Source organism: Pocillopora verrucosa, chromosome 11 (assembly GCF_036669915.1).
Source record: "Pocillopora verrucosa isolate sample1 chromosome 11, ASM3666991v2, whole genome shotgun sequence".
NCBI lineage: Eukaryota > Metazoa > Cnidaria > Anthozoa > Scleractinia > Pocilloporidae > Pocillopora > Pocillopora verrucosa.
In genome coordinates, this window is record NC_089322.1 from 10,448,109 (window position 1) to 10,468,678 (window position 20,570).

The 20,570-nt window shown below is 38.6% G+C and overlaps 2 protein-coding genes across 2 annotated transcripts; both read right to left on the reverse strand.

Moving 5' to 3' along the window:
- LOC131768679 (homeobox protein prophet of Pit-1-like) lies at window positions 1-1,861 on the reverse strand. Its single transcript, XM_059084406.2, has 3 exons — window positions 1,666-1,861; window positions 769-1,064; window positions 1-309 (listed from the first exon to the last, which is right to left on the reverse strand). The coding sequence occupies exons 1-3, from the start codon at window positions 1,859-1,861 to the stop codon at window positions 1-3; spliced, it is 801 nt and encodes a 266-aa protein (XP_058940389.1).
- A 7,569-nt stretch (window positions 1,862-9,430) lies between these two features.
- LOC131768680 (ATP-binding cassette sub-family C member 4-like) lies at window positions 9,431-17,934 on the reverse strand. Its single transcript, XM_059084407.2, has 6 exons — window positions 17,419-17,934; window positions 16,356-16,732; window positions 14,089-15,380; window positions 12,307-12,877; window positions 10,888-11,024; window positions 9,431-10,344 (listed from the first exon to the last, which is right to left on the reverse strand). The coding sequence occupies exons 1-6, from the start codon at window positions 17,932-17,934 to the stop codon at window positions 9,431-9,433; spliced, it is 3,807 nt and encodes a 1,268-aa protein (XP_058940390.2).
- Window positions 17,935-20,570: the final 2,636 nt, after the last annotated feature.

A 20,570-nucleotide genomic window follows, 5' to 3' on the forward strand; every position in this document is an offset into this window, starting at 1 on the left:
CTAAACTGGTTTCTTTATGTGGTCCTCCTTTTTGGCCGTTGACTTCATATTACAGCATGAGCAAGGCGCATCCTTATGTAAGTATGATGGCAACATTCTCGGCGAAAATCCAGCTTGCCAGTTGAACTGTGGACGATATGGGCTGTGGAAAGCTGGATAAAACAGATTTCCAGGTTGATATTTACTGTACGGTGGCGGTGAAGGTGGAAGCGGAAACTGGTCAAACTGGTTCGGCCGGCTGGTTCGATTGACATCAATTGAGGCTTTTGCTTGTTTCCGTAACTTGGCCCGACGATTTTGGAACCAGAACTGAAAATATTAAATTAAATAATCGTTAACAACTTTCTTCATGCGGCTGAAGGGAAGAATTTCTATTTGTTTTCGTTAATGTAAGGTAAATAATGTGCAAAAACGAAAACATGCCACAGTCTCGAAAGGTTATCTGGGTATCTTGGATTCAATGAATTTTAATAAATTAAATAAGTAATTAAACTCATCAAACCGGCAGACCCTTGTCCTCACACTGAGGTTTTCTGATATTTCCTGAAACCCTGAGCTCAAGCAACCGTGACCTGAAAACTACCCTAAATGCCTCTCGGAATTTTTGTTTGTACTTTTGTCCTTTTTTCCCCTGAAAACCTTTTTCGAAACAGCTGTATACGTATGTAAATAAATATTCCTAATTTTTTTTATTGTGCAAAGAGATTCAACGGCATAAAGCAAAAGCCTTTTACACAGTATTCAAAAACTTAAGTAGACAAATCTTACCCGTACATTCCTTACAGTGAGTCCAAGTTTTTGTACCAATTCGTCTTCGTCCTCTGGCATTAAATATGGTCTCTGTGCAAACACTCTCTCCAGTTCCCAGACTTCTAGAGGTGAAAACGTTGTTCGTTGTTTCCTTTTCATCTTTGGCCGCGCGGTGGATAGACTGGATTGGTTTGTGACGCTGTGTAAGTCAGTGCTCAGGTTGTCGGTGTCAACGCTCGACGAGTGCTCGTAGGTTTGTCGGTTGTCTTCTCTGAAGCTCCCTTTACTGCTCTCGTTGGTTGAGTTATCATAAGCTGAAACAGGACCCAAGGTAAAGGAATGACTTCATTTATTCATGGCTAAATATCTAGTCATTTTATAAACGAACTATAAGCATTTTGAAGGAGGGCAAGGAGGTTATCATTCAGATATTTGATTCCAACAACACAGCTTGGACAATTTTAATCCGATAAACCAATATTAATTTGCAAACCTCGTAGTCTATGTGTTCTACAGTTTCCAAGTAAATTAGCACTTAAGGTCATGTATTACAGGGAGATGGTTTTCTCTTGCGTTAGTCCAAGGAAACCACTATAGAGGGTATAGAGAGTAATAATCCGTGGTCGTGTAACTTAAATTTATTTTACTTTCTGATTGTTCCTCTCGCATCACCCCTTCAACTTATCGGATGCAACATTTTCTTTAGCTCTTTACTGTAAATCTATGTTGATCGTGTCCTAACATGACAGCTATTTGTGTTCCGTTGATCTAGTTTTACTTCTTTCACATTTGGAGGAAAAATATTATCCAAAGACTCATTTCCCTATGACGCTTAATTCACTGAAGATACAATCAGCTACGTCCTTGAACTTCAAAAATAGACGTCACCTATTAAGATATAGGAACTCTACATACCAGGAGGTAGCGAATATGCCGGAGGCTGAAAGGGGTTGCCTTCAAACCCCAAAATTCGGGATATAGAAAAGGAAACCGGTTGAGTGGAGACTGTTTCGAGGGAAGGTCTGTGCGGAAGCAGACTGGCTAGAGATGAAGGAGCCACAGACGAAGAGTTCAGCGGAACACGAATTGAGATATCCACATGCGAAGCCATCGTTAGTATAAAATAACACGGGATGTGTCTTCTGTCCTGATCTGAGTGATTTGAGTGCAGTTTTGCGGAGTTCTTGTTTATATAGAGGTGTAGCTGTCAAATAAAAAGATCAAAGGCGGCCGATTCTTCGAAGCGTCGTCTTCACCATTCGGCCTTTTCGAAGCCGAACAAAAGAGACTACGTTCCGAAGTTTTTCGGAGCCACCCTTATAGTTCAAGCCCGCAAATTTGTGAGTGCTTTCGCGAGCTAACCTCAGTCGATTCCCGATAATTAAAAACCGCCATTGTTTGAACAAAATTTTATATTTTTTAGATTCTTGTAATTGTAACTTTTCCTCAGAAGTTTAAACGCAAAATCAATTGTCTATTAACTTCAAGTAATTCTTTATTTCCCCTCACGTCATTTCTAAACAACTGTCCCCCTGATAACTTGAATAATCTTTTTCATTTAGTGAAATGAGAATGATTTCTGCGGCGTAGCCCAAGGAGTCGATGATTAAGAAACACTTTTATCACTCTATTAACGCTTTTATTACCTCCGTTGCGAATAACATCCGCAGTAGATACGTGTACTTATTGCGTAACTATTTGGCATCTTTTCTTTTGCTTGTAAAATGGCCGCTATCCTACCGGGGAATATTGACCGATTGACCAGTAGAGTCGCCTCATGGCGTTAAGATCAACAATTTCTATAACAAGCCCCCGCGTTTCTCTAATAAACTTATCCTGAAGCGACACTGCTAACTCGATCTCACCACATCACTTTAAAGGTAGGGGAAGGAGGACGAGACTAATCTTTGCTTGTCGCGGGTAAATGTGACGGTGCAAAGGTAAACCCATTTTGGCACTTTTCCTTTCGTCAGCCATTAACGTCAAGCATCCGATAGTTGTCGTATGTTAAAGATCTCTTCTATTAAAGTTATAAATAGGGACTTTTGGTGATACGCTTGAATCTATCTGTTAGAGACGATTGCGAAGCTGTTAAACGAAAAAAATTTATTCGCAAGTTTACTGGCCGAGCCGTCAGATAAGATTATCATCTTCGGGTAACATGACGTTGGGAAACGTAAACAGTGGTGTTGCATCCTTTAGAAAAGCATGCCGCCGAACGCATGCTTTCTGATGAACCAGTTTTTAGTCATCTTAAGGTTTCGTAGTTACCTCAATGGCATGAAGTATTTTTTAACATCTTTTGTGTTCGCTTTGACTGGATTTTGTGCGTAGTGGAAACTATAGTTATTTATTTTGAGGCAATAGTGAAGAAGCCTGAAGGTGTTTAAGGACATGTTTACTTTAATTTACTGATCAAGGAAGTACCTGTGAAAATTTTTACGACCAGCAATCGATGTATGTCAGCGCATCCTTTATTCACATTGATTTTTTTTTCCCATCGAGTATTTGAGAAATGCATCCGCAATGATCACAGATTAGGCACGTTATAGACATTCCTCTAACAAAAATTACACATCGTGGTTTGTACATTCGCAGCGCAATTTTCACGCAACCAAATGTTGTAGATGGTTTGGGCCTCAAACGTTTCGTTTCAATCGTTTTTTCCTCAATAATCAGCTTCTTATTTTAGCAGACATTTGGGCACTAGCCATGCTATCGATTTAGTCATTCGCTCTGCAGTTAAACATTATCAACCAGCCATTAAGCTGACGTTACTACAGCTTCTACGGTATGTGTTAGGCAAGTGGTTAATACCAATTAAAGAGTTTGTAAATATATTTTTTACAACTAATCGCTGAAATGTCTTCAAAGCGTGCAGTCTGTAATAAACAAAATTAGTAAGACAGATCACGCAGCACGAACGTACAGAGAACTTACCAGCACAGATGGTTATTTAAAAGTGTGTGATGGTTTGAAATTGAACAAATGAGTTAGAAAAAAAAATTGAATGAATGATCAAAAGAGTTAATAGACCATCCACTAGAGCACGTTGGAGAAAGGAAACAGTTAGCAATTCCTTTTGTGTTGATTTCTGATTCAAAACGCGTTGACTTATTTTCAATAGCTTGTTGTTTTCAAAAAGCATCGAATTCTGTCTGTTTAGCCTGGTAGCAGGTTCTGTTGCGTACGTTTCGCCTTATGCGCCTTTTACGCCTTTTATGGGTACAGTCGCCGGCCATTATGACGCATTTCTTGGACTACTTTTTTTAGCGGGCTAAAATGTATTACAGATCGCTAGCTTGTTTGCGTGATTGTTCACGCTGTTTTATTGTCATTTTTGTTGTCACTTTCCAGTTTTTTTTTCTTTTTTTTTCTCAACGCCCTTCTAAGTGGTAACAATTTAATAATAATTGTAACACAGTGTTAAGTCATTCGGCAAAAATATCCTTTTAACTCTCGCCCAGCGGCTCGGGCTGAAATGACTCTGTGTCGCGCCCAAAAGATAATTCATACCTGCCAACATTAACTCTATTACTTTTTTACTTTTATTTTGTTTTCATTACGCCGTCAGAATCCGGTTGTGGAAAAAATTACTAACAAACTCTCGTTTGTCATGCTCGTTTTTTTAACGGTTATCTATCTATAGAACAGTCGCACTTTTCCACAGGTTTATAAAGGTTGGATTACAAGGCTTGTCGAAAAGTCAAAGCCTTCCTTAACAGCCAAATTTCATCTGAAACCAGAATTATTTATTTTGTTATTTTTTTGGCTTCTATAGCGCTACCTAGCTGCCACCTTTCCCGAGTATATTACGCTTTGCTTAACCGCACTAAGCAAGAATAGGGACGATTGCATTGTTATTTCACACAAACTTTTCAGTCGCGACATGCAACAACTTACCCACGAAACAAACTGCGTATGACTCATGACACGTGAACTGAGACAGTAAGATTTTCCTATGGACGAATTCGAGTCCTATTGGTCTTAAGCTTCTGTACATGGCCAATTAAAGAGAGGTGATTTTTTCCCGTGATATTCGAGATGCCTTCTCCTGATTAATCACGCCTTTCAAGGAGCAAGAGTCATGCAATGACTGACATCCATTTATACGTGGCAAAATATCTTATAATACACCAATAGGGCCGGTAATTAACACGAGGTCTAACCCAAACTATGGTTTTTTACGAAATCAGTGGGCCTTAGGTTTTCTCTGTAAGAGGGTCGATTTTATCAAGTTAATATCCTTCAATTGTTAGTTTTCGGTCGTCTTTATCCATTTAACTCTCGCCCAGCGGCTTGGGCTGAAATAACTGTGTCGCGCCCAAAAGATAATTCATACCTACTTACACTAACTCTATTGTTTTCTTGTGTTTTATCTTATTTTCTTTACGCCACCAGAATCCGGTTGTGGAAAAAATTGCTGAAATTCTTGCATTGACTGACATTCATTTATACGTCACAATACACCAATAGGGCCGGTAATTAACACGAGGTCTAACCCAAACCATGGTTTTACGGAATCAGTGGGCCTTAGGTTTTCTCTGTAAGACTAATCACCCGAGGCTCGCAAGGACCCCAAACTTACCTCACATTGTATTAATTGAAATATTTGAAAACTATACTAACATCAAGACCCAGGTAAGGCTAGGATTTAAAGCAGATGCAACATTTACAAAGTTTTAAAATTTGTTTTGTTTTGGATATTTAGGCTGACGTTGTTATTTTCATAATTTTGTTCAGAACCCTCCCTGGAACTCATTTGCATTTCGCCACGAAATTTTTTTCACAAAAGGGATTTCAAAAATTCTATAACTTTGAAAAGGTTCCGGCCGGTGTTGCTCGCTCTACTAGCTTGGGTCTTACTTCCAGTTTCTCGTTGATGCATGGCCTTCCAAATTTGAACGTTTGGGACTGGCCGCTAGTAAACCTTAAAACGCATTTCGTTGTCAATTTTAGTACCTCTCAATCCCAAAACTTGTCATTTTAATCATTTTATGGGTTTCTGAAGTTTTCTTCGTTCTAGTCATGATGATTTCAATTCCAATATGCATGTTTTTGCATATGCGCAATTTTCAACTGAGGAACAGAAGAGAACTTCACTCCCTTAGTAACAGAGTAACCTCCTCCGCTTCCATAATTTAGATAACAGTTCTCCAAACTATATTTCTCAAAATTTCACTTGTAACAATTTTATACAAAATCAAACATTATCCTCTCCTTGATGCCTCTCTTTCTTCTCAGTAGCTGTCTCCTTGAAAATCTCTTGATATTGTAAGGAATAATTCTGTTTTGGTCTCTCCAGTCCGGAAAGACTTGCAAGTATTTTGCTGTGTTTGTAGATCCTGTGGTACATTTCGCGGCCATGCGCCACTTAAAATATCCGCACATTTCTATAGAAGAAAATGGTCAAACATAAGACAGACCGACCTAGAATGACTTTATTTTCCCGTGAAACGCTTAATTAATCCGAAATTTCCATGATGTTACGCAAATTTCTTTAACCTGCCATCAGAATATTAATTTCTGACTAATTCGTTGCCGTCTCACTCAAACGTCAGAAATTACATTTTTCTCCCAGGGAAAAACTCACTTCCACTAGACCCAAGGAAATTTAAAGCGGTTTTTTTTTGTTGAATTCCTTCGGTTTTGCTTTGCAATTTACGGTACCAATTGCTAAGTTGAAAGACTTACTAAGAGCGTATTTGAAATACGACTGAAAACCTGGCTCACCGTTTTACAGCGAAAAATTTGTTTAAGAGAATTCAGATATTAAATGAATGAAATTACATTAATTAATTCAACATATCAAACTCATGGGGTACAAATAGTCTTAACATGAATGTGGTGACCACGCCCACTTCAACACCCCACTCAAATCAAGTGTAATTTTCGAATGTTTTACCATCGTGCGGATTCTCTACGGAAATAGCACTCAATGTACCTCTGAAATATTAAACTATAATATGGTGGCTTTCTATTTCACTAAATTTCTAACTTGAAGGTAAAGTTTTTCCCTCGTCATTTTTACCTTTTCTTCGAGCGGTTGAGTGAAATTAACAAGGCGTTTTTGATCAAAACACGACCGAGCGAAGGGTCTCGGGCGATATCTCTTTTACGCAGGCGCAAATTAAAAATATACCGCCAGAATCAAAAAGAGGAACAAATTTCCTTTGTTTTGATATGTAAAGTGTCGAACAAAAAGCAGATTTACCCTCGTCAAATGGCGTTTCAAAACAGCTGTATCTTCCTCCTTTTGATTTTTTTCATGTTTTGTAAGCTTGAAATCAGAAAGCGCTTCGGGAATTAATCTGCCATCGTTTATTTACAAGATAAACAAGTAAGATTTGTGAAGTTCGTTGAATTATGAAGTCTAAATAAATGCCTTTTTTAAGTTTGTTTGCTGGATTTTTCGTAAACTTCCCTTATTAATTTTTCGTTTCAGCTTACTAATCTATACTATTTCAAAGCAATGTAAAGACGAAGACGGAGAACCATGAGTCGTTCCTTTCAACAATCGTAAACAAAGTGTTTGAGCAATCAGATATACGAGGTGTACTAATCAATAGCGGCATATCAGAAGTCTTCAGAAAGAAAGTATTCTGTCTTCAGAAAGCTGTCAAGAAAGCTAGTAATCGTGGCGGAAGGTAACTAAATGCACTTCTTAGCAAGTTGGAAACGGGCCCTCGGTATCGATTTAATATCATATCTATCTCAATATCATACAGTTTTGTATCCTTCTTCCGTGGATTCGCCTTTCTAACGAGAGTACATGTTGAGTATTCATTGCAAAATCGCTTTGTTTTTTTAATTTCCCTCTTCGGCCTGTCCACTATTTTGAAAATTTGTAACGGAGAGCATGCGCATTACGTGGGGTTAGTGGTTGCGTACACCTGGAACCAAGAAAAACAAATGTTCGTCACACTGGGGAAAGAGTTTGATATGTGTAAACAAACTCCTCACTTTCAGCTATTTTAGTTACTTATTATGAAGGATTCAAGTTAATTAAACGATTTGCTATAACAACTTCATCTCGAAGACAATTTTTTGCCGGCAACCAATGTGATTTGAGAGAGAGAAAAGAGAGAATTAAAAAGTTATCAATCTGCTTGATTTGCTAAAAAAATGCGTTGCTTGAAAATATGCCCAGTCAGCGAAACGGGATATATTTATGAAAAATGGCAACGGAGGAAGGGATGCACTCGACAACTTACGAGAACGTTACCGTTGCCCTTGGGCAGAGATAGGAAGATCCGGACCGGACTAAGAGCCAATCAGATTGCAGGATGCGTCACCATACCCGCTGAGAAAAAAAGTAAATGGATTTGTGGACAGATGAAGAATCAAAGTATTACTTTTACAAGTATTGACCCTACTCTCCCGATATAGGGTATAAAGTTGCCATTTCATGCCATTTCTCCTTAACTAATTACTTTCTTGTTTTTGGTTTTTTTATTTTTAGGCTTTTTGTTGTTGAATAAGACTACAATTCTTTGAGATACAGGTTACATAATTTTTCCATATTGCCATTTTACCTCATCCACTGTGTGAAATCGCTCTTTCTATGACAACATATATCCTGATTATCAATCATCTCTCTTGTGTCGATTGCTATCGTGTCCTTATACAGAGAAAGTTTAGCGAAACGAGCCAGGAAATCCTCGATTGGATCTGGAGCTAAGTGAATATGCATATCTCTTGTCCCAAGTGTGAGGGCGCTTTCCAGACATCTGGCTACAAAATCTATTAAATTCTTAAAAGAAACTGATCGATCTTCTACCTTTGTTAAACTCAGCGTTAATCCAACTACACATTCTGGCTTCGTTGACCTGTGCCATTTAAGCCTTTGTCTTCGGAAATCTAATAACACTCTTCCTTTTTTAATAGTCTAATAAATTTCTTGTTCGTAAAGATCCCGTAATCCAGTTTTTATTGTGAATGACTATATTAAGGGCTTAATAATGTTGAATAAAGTTGAAGTTGTTTGCTTGTTAGAAAAATAAAGCTAAACTATAATTTTTCACCCTGAAGACGCTTGGACTTTTGGTCTCACCGTATAAACTTCATGAGATTGAAGATTTTTTGCAGGCTTAGTTTGAGCAATTGCTTCAACTGCAGCACACCTTTCTAGAACCTGCACCACCTATACGCACCTCCCGGCTGGTGAATACAATATATATGACGTGTTAAGCATGTGGATTTATTGTTTTGTTGCAGAGACCATTTTGAGCAGCTATATTATTTATTTTGGTTTTAGGGATTGACTGTTGACAAACTGAACAAAACAAACAAAAGAAGCTGCGAAAAAATACGAGAGTATTACATTGAACACTGAAATAATTATTACCACCATGGCAACTGAGACCAAGCTGTTTAACAATCTGACCTGAAAAAAAAACTTCCTATTCTACCTACTTTTGTTTTTAACTCAAAATGACCAAAACACAAAGTCTTTTTTTTGGGTAATTATCTACATTCAAATGACGATCAACAAACTTTATCGATTTGAGAATAATAAAAAGTACCTTACCACGAACAAAATGTAGAGAATTTCGATTGGTATAACAAAATAAGTTTAACAGTATATAATTACTAATTACATATAGTTTACATCTTTACGCTTTCTGACCTTTCTTTTTACACGGCATGATCGTACTTTAAAGCCAACTTTGAGAAAACTTTAGGACTTCATACTGTGATATAGCTGGTAAAAACAACTGAGCTCGTTGCTCAGTAAAACCTTAGGAGAATCCATTTCGATAATTTTCCCTTCGCTGAGCACCATAATTCGGTCATAATCAGATACAGTACTCAGACGATGTGCAATTGTCAAAACAGTACAATGATTCATCTCTTTACAAATGATACTTTGTATGAGTTCATCCGTTTTTGTATCCACACTGGATGTTGCCTCGTCCATTACAATAACTTTTTTACCGAACAAAAGAGCGCGAGCGAAGCAGATCAACTGCCGCTCTCCAACACTGAAATTAGCACCATTTTCTGTCACGTGACAGTAAAGTTGTCCATCTCTATTTACCACAGTCGACTTCAGCTTAACTTTGTCCAAAATTTCCCACAATTCTTCATCAGAAAATTTGTCAGCTGGATCAAGACTTCGACGAAGCACATCATTGAACAGGAAAGGACTCTGAGGAATGACTGCAATCGCGGTGCGAACATCCTGGACGTTGAGATCAGCAACACAAATGCCATCGATTATGATTTCGCCTTCGGTGTTTGCAGGCATGCACAACAAACAAGCTATAAGTGACGACTTTCCAGCGCCAGTCCGTCCAACAATACCTATTTTCTCACCGGCGGCGGCAGTAAAGCTGATATTTTTCAAGACAGGAGGACCCCCTGGGAAATAGCTCAACGACACGTCTCTAAAAGTGATGCAACCATTTTCAGGCCAATCCCTGCGAGTGTGTGGGGTAATTGTATCGTAGCCTGGCTCCGGCTGAAGTTGTGTGTAGCTCAAAACTCGTTCGACGGACGTCATGTAATTCTCCGTCTCTCCGATGGCCTGCAGCATCCACTGAACTGTGTTGGTAAGCTGCAGACAGTAGCTTATTGATAAGCCTGATAAAGCTGAGAAAATGCAATAAAATTTCATTACTGGCAAACACACCACACGTTAAATCCATAAGAAACTGATTCCAAGACCTGAGCAGCGTATCTCCCACGGTAATAATGTTAATGATGTCATTCCTGCTCATCAGCAATTTCTTGAAAAACAGTCAGTGACAGATGGCAAGCGATAGATTCGTGAAGATCTTTGAGGCCGAGATGGATGATCATTCTCTAACGAATATAAAATACTGACAGAAAGAAGAAGTTCTCATATCACATAAAATTAAAAACTTCATACCGATAGAAAATAGAGAAAGAGGAACGGAAGAAATATCAGCCGCCGATCTGCAAGAATCCGAGAAAATATTATACTTCGCCCATTTTTGGGGTCTTTATATCAAAAAGACCTTGAAAGGAATTTCTCAGGTATAAGACAATTTCACTATTATTATTATCACTCGTCGCTGTATAATATTGATCCTCGAAGACTTCTCTTTGAGTCATAGGCACTAAGCGAAGAATGACTACGACATATGTTAGAAAAGAGAATAAGTCATTTACCTGTATCACCAGAAAGAAAAATGGCGGCTAAAGTTACAACAGTAACTAGGACTGAACTTAAAGAATCGAGGCGAATACCAAGCCACTTGAGCGAAGCAGTATAGCAGAACAAAGCTCTGTTGTTTGCATCTTGATAACTGAAAGAAAAAAAATAGTTATCATGGAAAAACGATAATATGAAAAGATAAAGTGGCTTAAGCCATATTACAATAAAATTCAGATATAACGTGCGCTCTCATTGGTTGAAAAAGCATGTTTTATCAGTGTATGAAACAGGGAGCTCAGCTAGCTAAAGCGGTCCTGCCATCTGCCAACTTGTAAAATGCCTGACCATCTCCCGGACTTCGCTAGCTTTTTTTGTTAATTGATCGACAAGTCTTTCATGACCTGTATCACGAACATAAAACCAAGCTCTTGGCATCAATTGGTATAGAAAAACTTTTAGATAACATTGCAAATTGCACAGAAATAGGAGGTGAAATTTAGGAACAAGCGAGCCAGCAAGTGGCAACATAGGCACAAGACAGAAGTTTGTAAACATGCCAAGCGACGTAACTTACGAAATCATAACGTGAGCTGAGACGGAAAGCGAAATAAACTGTCAGGCCGAGTTTTGAAGTTTTCACGCTCAGTTAAATCATCATTTAAGAATGTATAGTGATGAAACTCGAACACAGATAACACTCGTATAGTATGTAAAGTTTCCTATTAAAAAAAAAAACAGAAAAAAACAAGGAATGATGAGAAATATAACCATCCTGGCAAAAATTTGTAAACTGTTAGAAATTTGGACAGATCATGACTGTGTCCGAACGACTGCGATCATGCTGCGGTCCATCGCGATTAGCTCATCATAGCTATACCCAGTCATGGCAGTGAAGCCATGGATTCATGGATTCCACGGATTTCACTGAACATTTCATTTTCAGATTCTGTACTTAGGCTAAAAACTATAAGCAAAAGTGTTTACTTCGACCTGCCGAACTACTTCAGTTTGTGAACTATTGCAGATTGCGAACAAGGATGGTTTGACATTTTTGGCAGCTTTAAACTTATTCAACAAATCAGATTATTTGGACTCTTCTCAAAACGATTCTGATTGGCTTATTTTAGTGTGTTCTATGAGAGTATAGAACATGCTGACGACACTTTTGTTTGCTTCAAAAATTAAAATTTGCTTTGAAAATAGAAAGTAATGATTTTAAAGATCAGATGACAACTGCAAATCGGCCTTTAGGTGGTAGAAATAGCGTATTCAAGCATTTCCTCTGTTGTTATTAAATGAAACTAAGTTTCCCGTCAAAAAGTTAAAAAAAACCCTGTATCATCATGCACCAGCCGCTCCCTCTCCCCCCCCCCCCCCCACTACCTTTTAAGTTAATTATTAAATGACGATCTTTCTATTTAGCTTTAAGTTACCTGTAAAAACGGTCCAGGAATACTGCCTCTCTTTTGTACACACGAACTGTCGTGATGCCTTGAATTGTGTCTGTTACGTGTGAGCATACTGGGCTGTTCGTGATGGCTTCAATTCTCTTGATCTCACGTGCTGTGATTGTATAGCGTTTGCTAACATACAGCGACAGAATTGTGAAAGGCACACTTGCTCCAATGATCCACACGTTAGCAACAGATATCAAAACCAAAATACTAATGGTGAACATGGCGTATTGAACAGACTCTGAAAGGACATAGGGTAATACTTCATCCATGCACCCAACGTCTTTAGCAAAGCGATTTAAGATACGACCAGCTGGATTCACATCAAAGAAAGAAACGGGAGCTCTCAACAGTGAAGTCAGCATGGCGGCATGCAGGCGAGAAGAACTCTTGATCATTCCGTAGAAGGATAGAAAGGAGCGGGTTAAAGCGAAGATGAAGCAGCTAATAGCCAGACCGATGTAGACATAAGCGTTTTCAGCTTTCTGTTGATCTTCCCACGATTGCTTTGTCCAATATGCAAGCCAAAAGCTGGAAGCTAAAACAGCTCCTGTCAACAAGGAAATGGACAGTTTCGAGCCCTTGAGTTTCTTTCGGTGGGTAAATTAAATTACATGTATTATTTATTCATCTTAAACCACTTCAACACACAAAAAATAATTGTTATTCAACGGCAGGGCAGACCATAACAAACTGAACCTTCTTCTGACTACCTATTCAAACAGTCAACAAAATCACCATATGTTTCAGAAATTTCACTCGTTCATTACGACCACTCATTCGATTTCCGTTACCACCTTCTCGGGTGTAAATACCATACGTGCACACTTTCCATGAGGTATTCTAAATGTTGCTCAATAGCTTGATCGATTGATGATGATTTAAAAAAAATTGACCAAAATTGGTGGATAGTTCTTTGAAGTTATTGTTTACACCTCAGCAAAAGTTCCAAGGGCAATAAAAAGTGCATAGAATAATAAAATTTGGACTGAGGGATAGGACAAACAATTTTAAGGCGACTTCAGTGTTGACCATCTGTTTATGGAATTGATTAGAATACATCACAATAACGCGTGAAATTGTAGACGACATCAACTGAAAAAACACGGAAACGCCAAACAGGAGCATGGATCAAAAACTTGAACTAGGATTTATCACTGTGAGGAAATTTAAATCTCAGGAGGTTTCCACAGATTAAGAAAATGTTAGTTACTACCACAGGTAGACCAAACACGCACATTGACCCTCTGTTAATAAGCAAATATGTTTGCATTGCGCAATGGGCGAAATACCACTAAAACCGAGCTAATTAAAAGGCCCTAACTAAGCTAAAACATCTCACGAGAAATAAAGGAACAACCACTTAAGCAAGGTAAGTTTGTTTTTATGCAAAACTACTTCAGAATTCTTGGTTGAGAGTGCGACCGTTTACTCCCATACAAATCCTTGTATTTTTACCACTGCGCAAAAGCAAACATAGTTGCACATTTGTGGAGGCTGATTATGCAAGGTTGAGCTACCTGCGTTGGGCAAGGGTCTCTCGAATCAGTTTTCTGCGTTTTTCATGGGTCTTAGCTCCATCTAGTTTTCAAAAGTTGTCCAAACGCTTTCCTTCCTCTTCGGTCTGCATAATTGTCTTGAATTTTCCCTAAACCCGCATCCTTCCTGGTTAGATTGCTTAGATGGCGCGATTTGCTTTCTAGATAAGGTCTCATACGTAAATGTGCTAAGTGTTTTCTGCAATGATTATATTTCACTAACCTTCAGGTAATACTACTAAAGCTCCCCAGATCATTATGAAGAACTTTGACACTCCGTATGCAAGGTACGTCCAATAAGTTTTATAGGAAACGGAACCAGTTAGGCGATCTTCTTCCTCGATTTCCAAACGAGAGGAGTTACCAGTGTTTGTCATCGGGGCTCCATATGGCACCAGATTACTAAAAAGGCCTCTTTCGTTTGCTTTATCAAAGGATGCTGCAGAAATTTCACAGAATTCTTCCAATTCTCTAAGTTCTTTACCTATGCTTTTAGTCATCTTGCTTTCCTTGTCCATCAAAAGAACCAGATCTGTCTTTCCAAGAAAACGAGCTTGATGGGTAATTAACAGTCGGATCCGATCGGACAAAGTGCCACAGATACACCTCTGAAAAATTTCATTCGATACTTTCGCGTCAACAGAGCTAAGCGGATCATCCAGAAGATAAATGTCGGCATCAGAATACACTGCGCGTGCCAAGTTTAGCCGTGCACGCTGACCGCCACTCAAACTTACCCCGCGTTCCCCGACATAAGTCAAATCACCACAGGAAAGAGACTTCAGATCTTCCTTCAGCGAACAAGCCTCGATAGCTTTTTCGAAAGTATCTTGGTTGAACTCCTTTCCAAAAATGATATTTTCACGGATTGTTCCCGAAAACACCCACGGTGTTTGGCAAACGTAAGCAATTTGTCCCTGACGATTAATTTGACCATAAGCTGATGGTATTTCGCCAAGGATAAAGTCAAAAAGAGTCGATTTTCCGCAACCCACCGGGCCTGTGATTCCGATCAACTTACGGTCGGAAATACATAGACATAAATTGAAAGAGTCATCCCTTGGACGGAGTTTAACTCTGTTTAAACAAAGGAACGGCTCGCCTTTATTACAAACATGATTCGTCAGAAAAGTTGGTTCCACCGCTAAAAACTGATTTTCGTTTAATTGTGTTTCGCTTATGCCAGTTGGGTCCTTTGATTGTGATGGATTCCATTTTTGAGTGGAAGATACCGGTACATCACAATTATCGTCAAGAAGAAACGACTCTACTCGTTCAAGTGTTGTAAATGTTTGGAAAAGAGCGCGGAACTCGTATGAAAACAGAACAGTGACTGGTTTTTGGAGTGCACCCAGCAAAGCCAGTGTAGTGAAGACATTTTGAGCTGTAAGGTGATTCCCGGTCATGAGAAACGGAAACAAAGCGACAAAACTAGACACCATTGGGTAACAGGAATATGCCGAGAGGTAACCAGCTAAAATAACTCCTTTCTTGTATACAATGTTGAGCTCTAATCTGAGTGGAACATAATATGATGATAATGGTTAGAACATTCACAGGCAAGTCAAGTAGTTATTCCCAAGTTGGAGTTAGTACGTGGCTTTGCTTTTATGAGGGAATGCGCACTATACGGGTTCTCTACCCGTATAGTGCGCCATTCCATTCCAGAGGTATATATCGGAAGTTAGAGATTTCTAGAACTTATGAATTTGATTGAAATAGTGCTAGACTGATGGTGTATTTAGATAGATTTACTAAACGAGAGGCAAGTACTTCCCAGTAACAGCATGCTAAGCTAGTTTGTCTCATATTTCTTTTATGTTAGCCTAATTATTGAAAGACCTACAATGGGAAATCTCGCTCATAACATTACTTTCAAATTCTCTAATTAATGTTTTGCTTCAAAGTCAAGTTTCTACGATTCTTTAAAGGCTCAGGGAGTTCTTTAAAGAGTGTTAACATCGGAGAATGATACCTGAGGCTAAAATAGCGTACAAAAAATGAACAATTGACGGAGAGTAAATCTTTGGAAACAACCAAGAAAAAGTTTGAGGACAATTGTTTTTTAACAAGGTCAGTGGCGCAGTATTTAAAGTTATCCACCTTGCCGAGTTAATTTGTTAGAATTGTTAATGAATACATTGAGTGAATCTTAAAGAAAAAATACGAACTGACACTTAAGTTGCACGTAAATTGTATATACTGGACTGCCACGTTTTGATGACTGAATTTTTCATTAATTTTTGGGGCTTAAATTTTGTGAATGAAGGACTGTACCTGAACGCAGTAAAAGCTAATACCGCAAAACTTTCATTTCATGGTTAGCAAACTTGAGAATATAAAGATGCGAAATGAATTTACAGTGTTTATATCTAAGGCTGTTTTTCTAGCTCTAATGACGAGTGATTATAATTTTCTTTCCCTATCAAACAAGGTGTTATCAGCATATATAAACCATGAACTGCTTAATTTTTAGAAGAAAACTCATACCTCCTAACTTCGGAAACCAAATCATGAAAGCACCATTCCCAAGCATTCATTTTTAGTACACGTATACCGGAAATGACGTCATGTATCAGACGCAGTCTCTTGTCCGTCATCCTGGCGGCCGTGTCCTGAAGACTTTTGAAAACGTTTCCCAAATTCGCTTGACAGAAGATGAGAGTTATTGAAAAGATCACACCTCCAAATGTTTGCCAGCCGACAAAGTACCACAAAAGAGAGAAAACGAGAATTATCTCCAGAGGAGCAGAAAGTGATTTAAGGTTAGTGAAAAGGTGAAAAATCGGGACCATGTCCTTAGAGATCAAGTTTATCAAATACCCTGAAGTTCTTTCAGCAAGAATATGATGACGCGTGTTCAGAATCTGCAATAAAAGGAAAAGGCACAAGATAATTAATGATGAGTTGAGGTTCAACTTTGAATTTTGTGTATCATCACACCCGCAAAAAAGAAATGTGGATAAAAGTTGTTCAGTTACAACAAGATAAAATTAATGATAATCATGACATTTTGTGACAGGAGTCATATTGTTATCGTTTTCGGTGTGGTTTGCTACACTGCGACTACAGTGCGGTTTCTTCTGTTATTGCCAACCTAAATATGGAGAGTTTTAAGAGCAAGTAATAACTTTATCTGCATGGTTCCACAAATCTGGCCTCCCTCGACACTGCAGTCTCAAGAGAATTTGGCTGATGTCTAACCACCGGCGTATACAAGAAGCCTAAGCATACTGAACAATTCTTAGCGTATCACACACACCTTCCACAATCAGTAACAAGGGTTTCCATGGGTTTAACGTTAGCCATAGAACGGCCAAAAATTTGGCCGTGAGAAATAAAAATTTGCAAAAAAGGTTAACAGTAACAATCACTCTTGTTATGGTAACAGAAAGAAATTAGCTGTTGATTGTAAAATGGATAGAATTTAAGGTTTTAGCCTAATACATATTCGCTTATCAGATGACAGATGCGACATCTATTCACAGTTTCTTTGCTGGTTAAGCTTAACTTATTTTGACATTTAAGCGGCAAAAACTCATCATCCACCTACCTTCTTGTAAACTATGCCAATCAAGGAGGCTTTAACGTGAACTGCCATTAGAAACATGGCATAACCACATTGCTGGGAAACCAACGTTTGAATAAAACAGCTTACACAGAGTGGTATTGAATAAACAAGCAGTATCCCCACATCGACGGGAGAATTATAGGACATCTCAGCCAGGAGAAAGCTTAGTAGGACAGGCTGAATCATCTTACATAATGTCTCTAAAATTGCTAGTAGCACAATCAGAGACAGTAAATATTTGTCGACGGCCCTTAGGACTGCGTTTCTCAAACGAGGTTTAGAGCTTCGGACTCTACCGATTTCAACTTCGTTTTTCCATTCTAATTCCAGTTTTGCAGTCAAATACTTGGTGCTTTCAACATCTAGGGAAGGAATATCGTTCTCCTCTAGAGGTCGTTTGTTTCCTGTTTCGATAATACTCGATAAAAAGCCAAACGTTAGTCTGCCACAGATTGAAGTTCTTTCTCCAGGTTCCGGTACCAGCTTTTCGTATTCCATGTGTGGTTTGTACCTCGTTTGGTGCCTGGTTCACTTCTGACTGTTTTGTTCACTTCACTAAGAATTCAGGGTTGATGCTGCTGCTCGTAATATTATTGATATTTTTGCTGATCTTTTAGGTTCACTAGTTACCTTTCAAGTTTCACAGCATGTTAAACCTGTAAATTAAAATTAACGATTAATAAGCTAAATACAAGGTCCAGAAAGGCAAACTTTTGAAGTGGAGCCAAGTGAGAAGCCTCTCTTTTGAGAAAAAAAATCTATCGTTTTCTTAAGCACAAGTTAAACTGGAAAAAAACATTATTTTATCAAAGGCTTCGCAAGCACCCGCTTTGCAAAACAAAGGCGCATTTCGTAAAAGGCCATACATTCCAGGATTATTAATTCAATTTTTGGTAGTAACAATTAGAATCAAGAGAAAATACCTCACCGTGCCCTATTTGAACAAATTACGGGTGGAGAGTCGTTTCCTCAAACCGCAAATATGTCAAACAACGGATCACTATTAGCTTCCGATAACAACAAGTGATAGTGATAATTTTACCGAGGAAGTTACCTATACATTTACTTTTTGCTCAGAAATCAGCACTTTTACTCTTATAGGATTCTGTTGTGAAGTAAGTTGGAAAGGTCATCTTTAATACACATTCTAATCGGGATATGTCTGTGCGCCATTATTTGGCTCTTTCAATGTCGAAGCTCTTTCAATGTCGAAACAAACGTAACTGACCGATAGACTCAAGGGACATTTTATTCTCAAAATACAAGCAACAACATTACAAAGCTTCACTCCGTTAAATTGCAATCGATACATTTTTTCCGCAAACAGCGAAAGGGTTTTGTAAGCATCAAGTAGTCGTGCCGTCTTAATTACCAAAAGAGCCCTCGTGATTTAGTAAAACATCGCGTAGAATGCCTATTGTTCTCGGGACATTTACTTGCAGTAGCGAAAAAATTATAGATCCGTAATATTAGCGGCGAAAGATATACTGGAGAGCTTTGATTGGTCAAAGATTACGCACTCATTCCTCCTCATGGAATATTGCTTAAGCTCATTAACTTGTCAAGGCGGAGCTACGAAACAACTGCTGAGGAAGTTGTTGTTTATGCTATTGTTAGAAGAATATCACACATTACGTGCGTGTGCACAACCTGGAATAGCGTTCGATTTTAAGACCGTTCGTTACATATTCATCTATTTCTTCATCTTACTCAACAATCACTTTGATTCTATCACTACCCGTTTAGGATTTGATTTTCATTGGTAAAATCCACCTGCACAGTTTTTCTACAATAGAAAGGACGTTTTTAGGTCTGTAAGTCATTCTTACACTTGTTTCTTCGAAACGAAATAAAAGTCACTCACGAGGCAGCCAGTAAAAGAGAGCAACTCACGTGCCCTCCTCGTGTTTGAGCTACAGGCTGGTTGGTTCCCGTGCGGGTTCTCTTTGTTTGCGTCTCACAAGCTTTTAGTTCGCCTTTTTCCTTTGGGGAGAAAACGACTGCTACACAAGGTAGCAAAAAAATATTGTCTTCTGTTCACGCGCTTCATTTGTATTCTTTCATATCTTCGCCGACTATGTGACCAACGCGATCGCAGGAGGATTCATTAAGCTTGTAGCCGAGAGGCAGCATGCTCGCTTGGAGTAAATCAAATACTCTATGAGGCAGCCAGTAAAACTCTCTGCATTTCCAAGCTGCTTCACCGCTCATTTGAATCATGTACACTGGATTGCTTTCCACAAGAAAAGGCGGAACAACTTGTATGAGATGAGGGGGGATCGGGGGTTCTATGAGCTCTGAAAAGAACTCCCGTCACGATCATTTTTTCTTTGATCATTCATCATCGCGTGGTTTAGTTGCATAAAGCAGCTGATGCGCTAAGATCATTTTTAAAACTCGCGGTAAATCGTCTATTTTACAAATGAGTGGTTTTCTTGAATAGGCCATTGTTTAGTTTTGACAGCCATTGTTATTCAAGCGTGGGCTTAAAACAATAGTGCCGAACTCGAAACGCGCCATTTTTCGAAAGGAACTTCGACTACAAATTTTAAAACTGCGAGGAATAGTGGTTGCCGTTCACCAATTTCCCAAGTTAAAACGGATTCTGTTTCAGGAAAGATCCATCTTCTATTTCCCGCTCTTGGGTTTTTAGAAGCTGGTTTGAGTTTTTGAAAAATCGCTTTTGAAATCGTCCTTCATACTAAAAATGTCCGTTTTTTCGTCATTTTCAAAAGCTCAGGAATAGTCCTTATACGTTCTCAAACTTCCCCTTTTTAAGCTTAAATTAAGGATTAACCCTTCTTCTTCAAAAACCCGCTCTTGGGTTTCTCAATTTTTTCCTCTGGCAATTGAAAAACCGAATTTTATGAACGCTGCTGAGCTAGTTTCGGCCCTTTCTTCTCTAATTATGGGCTCAATCAGCATTCAGTAATTTTGCTCCGCATGCGATAAGATTTGAAATCACAAGTACAATTTCGGACCAAAAAGGCTCGACAAAAAGTTCAATTACCAATTCAGTTTATCTATTTTGAAATCTCAAAACACAGGACTTTTTGTTCCGTAAAAATAGGTCATTAATCCAGTATTGAGCTGGTTTGTAAAGAGTCGCCATAGTGGTCTTTTCTTTTCCTCTC

What these genes read in the sequence shown, in the direction of transcription:
- LOC131768679 (XM_059084406.2), bottom strand. Translation starts at nt 1,861, where the DNA reads ATGGCTTCGCATGTGGATATCTCAATTCGTGTTCCGCTGAACTCTTCG. An exon ending in GGCATATTCGCTACCTCCTG is followed by an intron (nt 1,065 to 1,665) that starts GTATGTAGAGTT and finishes GTCCTGTTTCAG; the next exon opens with CTTATGATAACTCAACCAAC. An exon ending in TCACTGTAAGGAATGTACGG is followed by an intron (nt 310 to 768) that starts GTAAGATTTGTC and finishes TAATATTTTCAG; the next exon opens with TTCTGGTTCCAAAATCGTCG.
- LOC131768680 (XM_059084407.2), bottom strand. Translation starts at nt 17,934, where the DNA reads ATGGAATACGAAAAGCTGGTACCGGAACCTGGAGAAAGAACTTCAATC. An exon ending in TTTAGTAGTATTACCTGAAG is followed by an intron (nt 12,878 to 14,088) that starts GTTAGTGAAATA and finishes CCTTGTTGACAG; the next exon opens with GAGCTGTTTTAGCTTCCAGC. An exon ending in TTTTCTTTCTGGTGATACAG is followed by an intron (nt 10,345 to 10,887) that starts GTAAATGACTTA and finishes GCATTTTCTCAG; the next exon opens with CTTTATCAGGCTTATCAATA.